The sequence below is a fragment of the Stegodyphus dumicola genome, chromosome 4 (assembly GCF_044657685.1).
Source record: "Stegodyphus dumicola isolate Sdum_Otavi_A_Nest chromosome 4, ASM4465768v1".
Classification (NCBI taxonomy): domain Eukaryota; kingdom Metazoa; phylum Arthropoda; class Arachnida; order Araneae; family Eresidae; genus Stegodyphus; species Stegodyphus dumicola.
The window spans coordinates 136,541,513-136,556,829 of NC_140771.1; the positions used below are offsets into that span (position 1 = coordinate 136,541,513).

General features: G+C 31.0%; 1 protein-coding gene across 3 annotated transcripts in view; it reads right to left on the reverse strand.

Annotated features, from left to right (window-relative positions):
• LOC118197210 (motile sperm domain-containing protein 2-like) overlaps nucleotides 1-15,317 on the reverse strand; it is a 145,307-nt gene that overhangs the window by 27,452 nt on the left and 102,538 nt on the right. For 2 of the 3 annotated variants that reach the window (XM_085815523.1, XM_085815526.1), the window contains exons 8-11: nucleotides 10,859-10,927; nucleotides 10,475-10,519; nucleotides 6,240-6,334; nucleotides 6,031-6,130 (exon numbers count right to left, since the gene is read on the reverse strand). In XM_085815523.1, coding sequence (XP_085671649.1) covers nucleotides 6,031-6,130; nucleotides 6,240-6,334; nucleotides 10,475-10,519; nucleotides 10,859-10,927 — 309 coding nt within the window. The remainder of the gene's footprint in view (nucleotides 1-6,030; nucleotides 6,131-6,239; nucleotides 6,335-10,474; nucleotides 10,520-10,858; nucleotides 10,928-15,317) is intronic. The other variant, XM_085815525.1, reaches the window with a different exon arrangement.

The window sequence follows — 15,317 nt, forward strand, 5'->3', positions numbered from 1 at the left end:
CCCATTTATATTTTTTATTTTGGCAATTTCTCCCCATACAATACACAAATTTAAAATTTCTTTCAAATCATCTACTTGATACATGGAAAATTCAATCTCCACTTAAGATATTTTTCCTCAATAACGAATGGAAAAGTATTCATCAAGTAAAAAACAGATGAAAATGAAACTTCAGTTCTCAAGTTGATGTCAGCAACTTCAGCATGTTTAAGAAATGGATCACTTAGTGGAAATTTATGAACACGCAGTTAAAAAAAAAAAAAAAAAAAAAAAAAAAAAAAAAAAAATCTCGCACAGAATTGAAAAATGTTTTCACTTCACTTTCATTCAACTTGGTTTTTTTTTAAATATAATCTTGTTCGCGCACCAATCACTAAATTTTCATTTTCTTTTTGTTTACTATACTTCTGAAACGAAATAGATGTTAGAGTAAAATCTTCATTTTCTTTAGAAATTTCTTATGGTTTTATGAATCTAACCAATAAATTCATTAAAAGTTCAACAAGTTCTCTCTATGTATATAAGGAGCTTGTTGTAGCAAATTAATATTTGCTGTTATAAACAAAGTATTTTTCAAAAATAATAAGTATAATTTGGTGGTAGGTGATTTAGCATTTTTTTAATGTTTTGCAATCTCTTTCCTTCATTCTCGCCATTATCTGGTTGATCTCCAAAAAAATTAATCACAGCATCCCACTGTTCCAAAATCCTTGTTATAGATTCTAAAAGAGACAAACATCTCGTACTGCAATATTTCAAAATTTTATGAGATTTTGCATTGTTCCAAAATTTTTTGAGCAACTTTGAAACTATGCTTCCGTTTTGAATGTTTCTAAAAATAAAAACATATATCTATTAACAACATTTCCATTTATAAGACAATTAATTTTTCAGTAGCCTTTTTTGCAGCTATATGCAAGAGGTGGCATGGACAACCTCGGGTGATTATACTTGGTTGATGCATTTTGATAAACAATGCTACACTTTTAAACTTTCCAATCATATTACTAGCATTATCTGAAGAAAATGATAAGCAATTTTTCCATTCTAAACCTTTGCTTTTAAATTTTTCATTTATACAATTAAAAATACCTTCTCCGGTATTATTCGTGCATTCTAAAATAGAAATCAATGGCATAATTATCACTCCCTTTTCTTTACTGTAATATGTTATAATCAATGGATACAGTTTGTTACCATTGTTATCATTACTTCCATGAGTACTTAGGGAAAATGATGTATTGCACACTGATTTTATAATATCGGCAACATTACGTTCTGCAAGCGTTTTCATAGTAGTAGTACTTCTGGTATGACCACAGCTAAATTTTTTTGTTATGGCAGAATCAAGAGACATTGCTTTGAAAAGCTCTTTGGAATGATCTGAAACTAAGAGCGGTAGATTATGTTCAATTAAAAATCGAACAAAATAACATTCGGCTTTTATAAGATCTGTTTCATCATCTTTTATTAAAAAATTCACTATTTCTTTAGATTTTACAATACCAAGTTCTACATGCTTTTGAGAAAAACATGCCGTTTACAGTCATCTTTTCCGCCATGTGCAACTGAGAAGTCTGTTGCATACACTGCAGTGTGCGTGATTTACAGAAATTTTGGATTCCTTAATGCATGGAAATTCTGAAGAATATGAATAATTTTGGCAACTTTAATAATTTTGGCTTCTTCGTTCGAGGTAGCTTTATTAACAAAAAACTTCCACCTGAATCACAATTCATAAGACACATGCTAAGCTCTCGCCATAAACTAAACAATGGAGCTGAAGGCAGGATAAACACGCAGCAGCAACGAACCTGGGAGACAGACAAAGTAGACAGATGTTGCAGGGAACTATTGATAAATCATTAACAATTGGAGTAACTGATCAACAATTGGCTATTCTTCAAAATTAGCAACGTACTCAATACGTGATGTATGATGACCCAAATATTCAGGCAATCATCGGATGAATTAGTTGGTTCTGTTTTGCGTACTGGTTCTCCTACTCTGTTTCTGTAAAATCCTTAGTTTTTTCCATACTTTTTGTAGCTTGCAGTTTTTCATGAATTTCCGTAGAAATTACGGAGAATCTGTAATAGTTGGAGTCTATGCATGTGCTAAATTCAGTGATATATTCTAGATTTTATACTCTTTGGCTAATTTCATTCTCTTACACATTTGTACTGAGAATAACTTGGGTAGGTAAGAAAAGCTCTTATTTAAGTATAATGAAATTACAGTGAATAATTAATGCAATTCAGTTGTGTGGACAAATAATGTAACATTTATTGATGCCAAAAAAATACAAAAATTAATTGATTAAGCACTGATTAAATCTTCATTGAAAGTTATGCAAATGTCTACAGTATTTTAAGACAATTCAAGTCAAATAAAATTTAATAAGAAAAATTATGCCAGGAATCATTGCAAGCAAGGGAATGGAATTTAAGTTCCATTAATTTAATAAACTTTACTGCTGAGAAAAATTTTCTTCAGTAATGGCTAAAAAATGAAAAACTGAGATTTGGTGGCCTACCGGGAGACATGATAGAAAGCCAATGAGTTGGAAGCTATGCATTAGCAAGAAATAATTTTCCCACAGCAATAAATTTACATCCATTCCATGAGCAGTTGTCACAGTACTAGAAAAGATTCCTTTAAATTTTCCTTTAATTAAATACTTCAGCCACAGTTAATCTTAAAAAACAGCATTAAATGTTGTAATAATGACTAAGATTCACAACTGGATTTTCAGCATTTCTGGTCTCAGTTTAAAGGGTAATTTGAGATAACTGGCAAATGCTTAAAAATAGCAGCAGAATGCCAGCTTAAAACCCAAATACAAGAATCCAAGACAACATTATTCTTAAAGCAAGATGCAAAAAAACAACATGCACCAAACTTTCACATAAAGTCATCACAACATAGGCTCTCTTTTCCTAGCATGGATACTAGTATTTCACCTTCATAGTTACTTCAGAAAGAAAGGATATTTCTTTTGGAATGTTAGCCTATGCTTCTTTATAAGGGTCTTCACTCTATGTTTTTGTCACGGCTTCTCCTTCTGCAATTTTTTGTTCAGGGCTTGCCACAGATTGCTAAAAGCATTGATATTAAAATAAATTTGGCAAAGCTTAGATGGAATAGAGCACTCAATATGTAAGTTGAGCAAGATCCTTAAGAAAGCAAATCTGTAATCACAGTTCAGTCACAGATGCTTTCAAAAAATTCTCTGAATCTCCAGTCCCCCTCAAATAAAAGCGAACCACTTATACTAGACAGACCAAAACATGCTGAAATTGCATTAACGAGCTTAATGTCTTGCTTCACACAGTATGGAGACACTTTTTTTTATTTATGGCCCACTGATGACACAATGTATAAGATTTCTGAATACTAGTATATCGTCTATGTTTATATATTAGCAAATGAATTGGTGCATAGGTATTCTCATGTCTAACGTAAATACAAGCCAGTTTGTGTTTAAAAGTTCTCTGTAAAAGCATTTTAGGCAGACAACTCCAGCATAACCCATTATAATCAAATAATCCTGCATAGTATCATCAGGTGACTCTACATCTATTATTTTCCAAACAGCACTGGAAAGGACAGCAACTCTTCAGTCCAAATTAGCCTACCTAAGATAAGTGATCCTTTCCTCATCCAAATGCTTTTATTATACTGGGATCAGGCTTTTACTCATTAGAATTCAGGAAATAATTCATGTCATACTGCCATCTATTTATTATCTATTCACTTAGCATACAAAAGCATGTATCTCAATGAATCAGTACACCGATAAACCAGTATTAATTCATATCATGAATGTGCCCAGGTGATGTCTTGTAACAATCAAATGCAACATGTGAACTTCACTGGAGGAATAAGAGGTATACTATTATCTGTAATCAGATACAAGCAAATCAGTTTTCTCATTAGTGGTTGAAAAATTATCACTATCTAGTATCTAATAACAAATTCATTCAAGTTTTGAGCAATCTATTTCATAGCTACACCATATCACTGTTTCTGGAAGACTTTTTGACATATTTACTATTGTAGTCTATTTTTTTCAATTTGGAAGCTATTGATAACACAGATGAAGCACATAACATTTTGTTACCTTTCAAATATATAAATTCAAGTGTATTCAAATTTGAACTACATACGAGATAAAATAGCAAAAATTTGTAAACACTACTAAACAGCAGAAATTAGAGTTCTGAATGTGTGTATATTTATTGCCTGAAAATTCTTTCAAGCATATTATGAAATCTGTTATTTATTTTTTTTACAAGCATTAACTTATGCAAGATACTTTACTAAGTAAACATACCTTTTTATAAGTGCAAACAAATTCACATTTCTTTAGTACTTGCAACAGCAATGTATGGGATGTATGCAAATTTGTTGCATTAGATAACATACATTAAATATCACATTAAACTTAGTCATTCTAAACAAGCATTTTAATAAAATTTAAAGAAGCATGTTATACTTTCTAAATTCTAAGGTAGTAAAATATATATTTTAATTTTGAAAAAAGCTTACAAATACCTTTTATAATGAAATTAAATTTACTAACTAATATATAATATTTACTAATATATAATATTCAACAGCTTCTTATGCATTAATACAATCATTTTTCTCAGCTGTCAATATCTACATCTTAATGACTATCAAAATATATTTTACATTCAATTTCATCGTTTTGAGCCATTTCTATTATCATAATGTATGATTTCCTGAGACACCCAAAGCGTTGATAACACAACATTTTTTAAATATACAAATGCATAAAACAGCACATTGCTTTATATGCTACATCTAAAGTGTAAGGAAATACTGAAAAAACATTCAAAATAGCATTAAGATTCACCCCATTTTCAAAGATATTTATAAAGAGGGGAATGATCTTAGAATTGGAAAAAATACAGCAATTTCTCTCCTCTCCCCCCCCCACAAAAAATACATTACACTGTATTTTTTTAAATGTACTTTATCATACGTATAAAATTGTTTGGCCTTAATTAATTTAATAATAAAGTTAAGATACATTTTAAAAAACAAAAAGTTTTAGTTTATTCAAATATTAATTATTAACTTAATTGATGATCTAAACAAAAACTGGCAAGTAAAATATTTTAATCAAGAATTCTTATATGTATTTCATCCAATATGTAGTATGCAATCAACCGCTTTTAGTTATTCATTTCTTGGATGGCACCATTAAAACATTATTTTTAAATATGAAAACAAATAGATATAATTAAGAACACATAAATGAAAATCATTCCATGAATTAATTTACCAACCTATTAAATTTTAATTTCAGAAGTATCATTATTCAATAACAGCTTCATAAAATAAAAATTCAATAGCTTTTATATTCGAACATGTAATATAATGATGGGAAAAAATCATTAAAATAATAAATATTTAGATATTAAAAATATATCCAAAGGCTATTAAAAACACTGACAGATATCAAAAATTCATTCTAAATGAACAACTTTGTATTGAAAATGAACAGTTTACTGACACTTCTCTAATCCACCGACACGTCTAAGCTTTAATGTGTTACCTTTCAAATTTTATCGAATATGTAAAATCAAAACATTCAAGAAAAGACAAACTTTAAACAACCAAATACATTCATATCAATTGTTCCGTACTTGTAACTTTGTCATTTGGCCAATCTAGCTTTTTCCCAGTTGCATTTTTGTTATTGTGGATTTACTATGTTGGTAATCTATTAGATATAATATCTGGCAATGCAACATGAAAATAATGTAAAAGTTTAGTTTTTGATAACTGGCATATCCCACGACTCAAGAATTATTCTTTTTAAACTGTATTTGCTGTAACTGTTTCTTTTCCTTTTAAGAATAAGTAATTAAATGCTATCGCTAATAAAACGCATCTCTTTTTTTCTTATTACGTTAGCTACACACATCAATAATAGTTTGACCATTACTAAAAAAGTTAAAACTATATATCATATAAAAAGTTCAAACTCAACAATACCTTGTAAGTAACTGCTTTTTCAGCTACACAAATCAACTTGATTGCAACATCATTGGAACTATTATTAGAAGGTGAGTGGAAAACCAATTCAGTTGCAGGGCTGTAAGAATATAAACATTTAAAATTAGCAGAGAAATTTTATTCCCATGTACAGTTTTCCTTAGAAAGATGCAAATATATTAAAATATGAATTGGTGAAATGCACTTGCCATATTTTCAAAATTCCTCCTATTATAGTATAATCATCTGTTATAAGTACATGGCTAGCATCTTCTTTAGGAATACTAATATGCCCATTGGCAATCTAAAAGCAAAATGAAAAATATGCATCTTAGAATAACACAGGAAACGAATAAATAGTCATTAAATATCAGATGCACCAAAGATAAAAACGCTCAAACTCTGTAGGATAAATAGAAGATCACAGTTTTTTCTTTTACCGTGCAAGATAAGAATTATTTTGCACTTTGTTATCAGAAATTGTGATCATAGTAACTAAATTATGAAGACAGCAATATCATTTTCATTAATAAGACAGTTCATTAACTAAACAGAATTCCTATTTTTCTACTATTTTCGCTAACAACCACCAAGCAACTGTTAAGAAAAAAATGAACTTTTTTTCAAGACACAATGTCTTTTGATAAAACTGATTAATTATTTTATCATACATTCTTGCATGAACTTAAATAACAAAATTGAATTATGGAGTTCATTAATAAACTGTCATACCAAAAAATTAAATATACCTGGATTGAAGAGATACTTTTCCCAGAACAGTTTTAGTACTTACCAATTTAGTACAGCATTAAGTTTTTGGTATGTAAAAATTTACTAATAAAATGTGCAATCTTTTGAGCAATAATTATATTTTGTATTACTTTTTATTTTAAAGCTTGGACTTCAAATATTAGCATAAATAGTCATTTTAAGTTCAGTTTCAACCTAGCAATTAATCTAGATTACAAAAATGTTAGTTATCTCAAAAAAAAAAAAAAAAAAAAAAAAACAATAACATTAATGACAAAATAATTCTTAACATTATGCTTAGTTTTCATTAAAGCTACACCAAATTTTGGTATTAAATTAATTAGGTATTCTGGATGATCTGTCTCACTCAAATGAGAGATGCATAGTGCAACGAGAAGTATATTATATTAAGAACAAAAATAAAAGTTTGAATATTTGACTCGTGGGAAAAATCAAGTATCGATAGTCAAATGTAATCCTAGCAAATACAAAAATCGTGAATCCTAGCAATCCCAGAAAGATTTAATATGGTGTAGGATTACCAGAAACAACCTCACATGCTATACAGCAGTTCAGCACATCATAAAAAAAAGTTGCTCAGCAATTCCTAAATAAGAAATGCAAGTTTTTGAAAAAGCACTCATCTGAACTCTTCAGTAGCCCAAGACCAGAGATTATGTATTACAACTTGGCAACCAGCAGTACTGTGAAATCAAATTTATATCTGTCAGTACAATGGCCAACAGTCCAGAAAGGATTTCTTCATGGATTCTAGGATTACTGAATTATACTGGACTTATGAGAGAAAAGCATTATCATCTAATAAAGAGAGTCATAACTAAATATATTCTTAAAAAGCTTCACATACTTATGTCAGATGACATTGTAATTAATATCAGTTGTTTAATACATGCAGTAAATGTAATCCTGACATAATGCCATTTCAAATGATGATACCTTCACTTTCAAAATAACAGACTTTGAAAGCATAGAATGGTTCATAACATATTTTCAGTCCTTACCAGAAACAAATATTTTGATGGTCATTCTCTATGCTGAAATGAGACTTCAACATGTACGTACCTCATATTGTACTGGGGTTGTGGGGTCAGGTAAGAAGCTCAGTATACCATGTTCTCTGGGTTCCATGTGCGATACAGTTAAGAGTCGCATTCTCCTATAATAGTACTGTATAAATTTTTCATTTGATACAATGATCCACAATATTGCTGATAGTTCTTTACTAGTTATTTGATGATTATTTGGCATTGGGCAATTATGGTCATATACCATTATTATCATGCAGTTACGGCACATAACTACTTCAATCAGATTTTCAGTTTTAAACCTTCTCTCCAAAGCAGCAAAGTTCCTGGAATACTTATACTAAATCACTCTATTCTCTCAGTGATCATACCATGCTTCATATGACTTTTTGTACCATACTGGTTGTCTAGTAATAATCTTTTAAGCTAAGAGGAAAATCACAATGCTTTTGGATGCAAATACTAAATTCTTCAAATCCAGATACCCAAATTGCCTTAAACTTGTTTTAACCCTCTGAGTAACTTAATCGTTTTGACTTTTCGTAAGATTTATAACAATTTTATACATATTTCTTTGTTATTTAAAATACTTTGCTCTTACACTTTTTAATGATCTAATTTACCGTACCAGAAAGTGGATGGCTATGATTATAAAAATAATATTAAGTACACATATCTAGTTAATGAATCCTGAATGCATCTATTTCATGAAAAAAACCTAAAAATCAAAGCTGTTCTCAGAAGATTAGGTTATCTTCTCCTCCACCACCACTACAACAACCAACATACACAATTAGTTTTCCAATTTAAAAAATCTAAAATAATTAGTTATCTAGCCAAGAATATTCATCCAAAAATTAAAGAACATTCTTCTACTTTTTATTATTATAAATACAGTGCTTTCACTATTAAGCAATTTATAAATTATAAAACATCAGACACTTGTTAACTAGACAAAAAATTTAGCAATCCCTTTTTTTTTTTTTTTTTTTTTTGGAAATTAAAAAAATGCTTAAAAAGTTTCATTTATAATCTATCTTAATACTATGTTAAACTATATTTTAGCAAAGTAAGATACCACATTATTCAGTTATAGTTACATTTTCTTTTTGAATAAAACATATGGGAACTCAATCTAATTCACAAATTTCCAAGGCAAGAAATTTAATTTAGAAGCTGATGAAAATAAAAATTCCCAAAACAGCAAGGTTGACTCAAACAGAAAGTGAAAAAGTACTTTGGCTACACTGAGATGGTGCAGTGACTTATTCTGCTACCCAAAATAAATCATTAATTCTACTCCCAATGTATATATAACCTGATATAACAATTTTTCCAATTTCATTACAATAAATAAAATGCAAAAAATTATTTCATTCCCTCAATTTTAAATACACGAGCATCAAACAGTAATCAGATTCATAATATTGTTACTCAAAATGAAATTTAATATTTTCTTTCTATTGAAATTAAAACAGAACTACTATAGCGAGGAGAAAATGCAAGGTCTAATAGGAACATACAAGCAGCTACTGTGGCAAAAGAAGGAACACTTCAGTATGCAGACTGATAGGCAAATACGTTTACAAACACAACAATAAAAACACTCTACAATATATGTATATATTGAAACTGTAGCAAAGTAATTGAGATTTGGCAACAGCTGGAAGAATTACAAATGATATTGCACCAGAAGTTTTAGAGAAGAAAGTGTGGTCCAACTTCCACATGACTAATAGCCACAAACTTCAATATTTGTACAATATACCACAATTTTCATCAATAGTTGTATATCTTTCTTGTTTTATATATATAATGTGGCTCATAAAAAAAAATTGACGAAAAACATTACATTTAGAACTGTTCCTTTGATGAATATTTTCGGCAGAGAAATTTTAAAGGACCTTTTGAAAGAAAGTTAAATTATGCAGTTTACAAAAGTCAAATAGTATTTATTCACGAATAAATATTTTCTACAAATAATGTATTTGCATAAACACCCAGACAAGGGTAATTTTCATTGAAAATATGCATATAAAATCATTTTGTATCAAATAGTCATCATTCCAAAAAATTGAAGAAATATATTCTTAAGTATCATGGCTTTTGCAAATTACATCATATCGATCAATAATATTCAGTTATGTGATGTGATGCCCTGCTTACTTACGTAATATCACAGCATATCATTTTGGATATTCATAAGAAGACACAAATCTAGTTACGTGTCCTTGATATCTTGTCTTTTTTAAAGGTTCTCAAAAGAAAATGTTTGAATCTGCATTTACACATTTGTGGGCTCTCCTGATACTAGCCAGTTACTTGGCAAAATTATATGACCATAAAAAAAATCATGAATTACTCAAAAGCTGTCACTAAAAGATTCTAAATTAAAGAAGTTGAAGTGAACTAATATGACACCAGATATGAAGGAATGGGATAAAACAACAAAAATAACAAAAAATACTGCCATCAGCAAAATTAATTTCTAGCCAATGTAAATTTACTGAATTAAAACTACTAATTTATTAGACTGGAAGGCTAAATTTATGAAAGGTTAATAAATAAAAATTCACTTCTAAGCATACAGCTGAAAAATTCTCAAAAAAATGAAAGACTTACTCAATATTCAAAAATATTATACTTACATTCTGAACACCTCTTAAAGAGTCATGGTTATGAGAGAAATGAACCTAGGAAAGTGAGTTTTGAGCAAAAGCAGCATGTTAGAAAGAATATGTTCTTAAACAGATATTAGTCTCATTCTCATTTTAAAATGCATATAATTAAACACATCTGCTTAATTTTATGATTAATTTTAAAAACAAATGGGTTATAAACAAAATGTACAGAAAAATGAAAATAATATCTGCAGAGAACATTTAGTGCACTAAATGAAAATGAACTGTAAACAAAAACATTAATATAAATATTTGCATGCACAAAGTTCAATTTGTAACTCATCTAGCTAACTTGCAAAAATGGCAAGAATGATAAAGAATTCCTTTCATAAAATTGCAAAACATACTTACATGCTTTGGTTCAGTAATTCCATTGCTATTTATTTCATTCACACATGGAGGTTCATATTCTGTGGTATCCTAAAATATTCCAGATAAAATTTTATATAATTACAATAGAAATAAAGATCCAAATATAAATAGATGAATTATATGAAAATAATAAATTTCAAGGGTTACAAATTAAACTCCATAAATATCCTTAAAATTCATCCCAGAAGAAAAACTGGTTTTACATAATCAAACTAAAAAAAAAAAAAAAAAAATCAATTTTTTATATTTTTCAATTAAAGCTTGAAAAACTACTATATTTCCACATGTACTTTTCCCAAGCTTTTTAATGCTAGGTTCTGAAAAATGTAAAAATATTCACATTATTTCTCCCTTCTTTACAATACTTGGTTTTTCTTTCTGTGGGCTAGTTTATTCATAAATTGTATTCCCATGATTATTTTTCTCTTGAGTGTATTCAATTTGTATTTGCATTTTTATATTAGCATTCATCTATTTTACTTTCCCTTGCACTTATTATTTGATGCATAGTTTGTGCAGATTCTTTGTTAACCCTTTCCGGCACGCTACCTTTTAACCCTTTGCACTCGAGGCACTTTTCTGTCGGGTGACCCAGCAACTCGAGAGTAATCAGCCACTCCCGCTTATATCATGAGTTCCTTATTGTTAACTTAAAATAATTTTAGACACAATAAAACACTTTAAACTCATATATTTTAACATTATACATATTTTTTAACTTAATGAAACATAATTTTGCTTTGTATGATATTTTACAAAACAATCTCCAATATGCATCCTTGGCTTGTCGGGGCATTTGTCACAGTAGTATACAGTTTGTCGCCTTTGGGACGTTCTTTGGGAGCAAACCTTGCAATCTTTTTTTTTTTTTTTTTTTTTGGCCCACCAAAATAATATGCAGCTTCCCATTTAGTCAGATAGCTTCAGAAATACTGTGTGAAGCTGTGCTGAGTTGTTTTTGTCGAAAGTCTCCTCTCAGTTGAGCCACTAAAGTTTTCAAATATTATAGGTGACTAAGTGGCCGTTCGTTTCTCTGCTTCTTTACTGATTTATAAAGAATGTATGAATTGATGGAGCAGATCTCCAAACCCCAAAAATTATTTTTTGCCACCATTTTACGTATTTTCTTAAAAAACAATATGTCGAAGCCAGTTAGTCAGCTCGATCAACACTGCTCATAAATTTGATGTAATTTACAATAACATTGGGCTTTTTTATAACGACTTCAATATCGACTCAGAGTTCTTACAGGAGTTATCCCCGCATTATTCCAAGTAGTCAAAGCTGTCACAATCTCTTGTCCTTTCACACAAGAACCAAAATATTACCTTTACAATATGCACATGTGGTTCGATTCTCAAATTTTGGCTTTCATATTTCACACGACAGGTGCTTCCTATTTGTCATGAGCATCCCAGTTAAGTGGCACTTTTGTTTGCGTAATTCTTCCGCCAATACGTAACTCGTATAATAACGGTCTCTGAACACCGGGAATTTAATCCTGTATCTTTTCGTATAGATGTAGCGGTATTCTGGTTGATACCGGTAGATCGAGTCTTATCAAAGTCTCTGTTGTTAGAGATCCATAATAGGGCAGAATAGTACAAATGAAGCCGGTATTTGAATCTGCGAGTATACCCAAATACACCATTTTGTAGGTTTCATTGGATTGTACGTAATGAATAATATGCAGCCTTTGAATTTGACAATCGACTCATCTACACAAATCTGTACTCCGGGTACAAAATAATTAAAGAACCTTTCATTTATATACTCGAGGAAACCAGATACTAACTGCAAACGGGTTCTAGGGTTTGTGTTTTCTGAGGGTATTGTCTTGAGGTGAAGTCTCCAAAATATTTGACAAAAATCGGTCTCTCGTAAATGTGTCTGAGTAAAACTGAATATAACTAGTATCAGTTTTTGACCAGTATTCTTGTATGTTTGCCAGTGGCATTGTCTCCATATTTATGATTGCTCCAATAAACGCCCAAAATTCGGTAACTGTTACATCGTATCATGATCACCATATAGAATGGGATGATAAGGTCTTCCCTTCCATCTTCCTTGCAGCATTATTGTTAGTTTCCTGCACTATATCAGTACCTAATTCCTCGGTGAAAAATAATTTGAAATATCTATTGGTTCTTTTATGTGTGCAAATACGTGCAGTCCTATTTGTCTTTCACCGGATACAAACGGTATTCTTCTGGGGATTTCTTCCGATTCTGTGCACACTGTCCAATCTGAAGGTTCAGTCTCTTCTATAAAATCACTTTGGCTTCCAGATTCACTATCAATTATTCGTCTTCTTTCTCCTCTAACGTCGTCACTATCTTTATCACTTCCGTCTTCGTTCTCATGGGCAAGCTGTCTATGTAGTGATGTAATTTCGTTCGTTATTGCCGAAAAATTAAACTAATCTTCGCTAGAAGTAACTTCTTCGTAGTGTTCCATACTTATTGGGCTCAGTAACTGCGAAAGAATACTGCATCGCTAAGAAGCAAATACTGTGATCGCTAAGAAGGTTGAGTTCGAACTGATGTCGAAGACAGAGTCCTACCCGCGGTCGCAAGTATTTTTGAGATAAGACATTTAATCGCATAAGCATTGCAAAGACAACCTTTATTTGAGATAAGACATCCTTATAGTTATTCAGTCACCTCATAATATAATCTACAAAAGGCCAAGTAGATCTCTCAAGCGATATTCCTTAGGTCAAACACAAATAAACACATCAATTCGAATGGTGCCTCTCGGGCACCACTCGAGTTATCGCATCACATGCAGTGGTGCCTGAGAGGCACTGCTCGAATGCAAAGGGTTAAAGTTGGAGTTTTGATTTTAAAAAAAAAGTAGGCAGTCTAATTAGGCCTAGAGGAGTACACAAGTAAAATTTTGTGAAGATAGCACTTATCATTTTATTCTGTGGATGTGCCGAAAGTGGGCACACTGATTGAATAGAGCTTCGAAAAGAGTGCTGAAACGAACATTGTTGTCAATGAACTGAACAATGAGATGTGGAGAAACAAAGAATACAGACTCTTAGTTGTCCTAGATTATCGGTGAGCCCGGTCTGGGCATACCTAGGGTACACCGTTTGATTTTAAACAAGATTTCAAGGTAAAAATTTAAAACTAATATAGAATAAAGAGATTAGCATACAGCCAAAAAAATAACAGAGATTTCTTTTCAAACAATTCCTTTTATACCTTAAAAAAAATCTGGAAGATTTCTTTGAAAAATGAGCGTCTTAAAAAAACTAAACATGGCTAAAATACATGGATTAATTTGTGTTGAGCTGCCATCTACTATAAATAAAGAAGGTTCAGAGTAACCTATATTAACCTATAAATCCTTTTTCATTCAATTTTTCTGTGCATACAGAAGGAAATTTTTAGGTGTGTCCAGACCGGAGACACTCTGCCGCAAAGGGTTAAGTGACCTGGAGGTGGCATGTGTTCTCGCACAGAAACTTTACAAGCATGCAACTTCACCTTACTTCTGTTATTTATATTTCAACACATTGTAGCATATCTACTGTTGATGTGTTCAATCATTTGAAATCTGAGTCCTTCATTTACCCCCTTCTCCTTCCAGGGTTGCCACTCAAAGAGGAGAATGAAATTCCCCGACTTTTCCAGGTTTTCCAGGTATGTTTCGAGAAAATTCCAGTCTATCCGCGTAATGTACGTTGGCTGTGCTAAGAGGTAAATTAATTATGGTATTACTTGTACTGTGTAGCAAATTCACTTAATTATTCAATAAACCCCAGAGGACATTTATTCTTAATTATTCTTGGTACACTTTGTTTGATAATTTTGTTAGTTCATGCACTGCACATGCGATTCTCGAGGTTACTGGAAACCAAAAGTTGCGGGAAACTTGCTTTGCCTTTCTAAAAAGACAATCAAATTGGAGCTGCGAAAATTGGCTCTATGCCAGCTGCCCGAATGACACTCACGCGATACACAATTCGGCAAAAAAGTGATCTCTTCCAACGTCGGCGCAAAACTTGCCTTTTTTGGCGGGATCGTTGTATGAAATTCCCTGACTTTTCCAGATTTTGACTAAAACACTTAAATTCCCTGAATTTTACCTGAATTTTTTGGTCAATTTCCGAATTCCCTGACTTTTTCCGGTTTTCCAGGTAGCGTGGCAACCCTGTCCTTCACTTCTCTTCAGAACTATGGTCAAGATTCTTTCATGTGAAGTGCTATTGGGGCTTTACTAGGTAACTTAGCGGGCCACCCACTCAGTTACTGTCAGATAATGTAATGTTAATATTATTATGCATTTTTTATTGGAATGTGGATTTTGTTTAAAGAAATAATATTGTGATAGTTATCAGTATTTCAATCCATGATTGTTTTTCCATTTGTTACATTTTTACTGTAGCCGTATCCTTCAGAAATCAAGTTAGTAACATTATTTTACC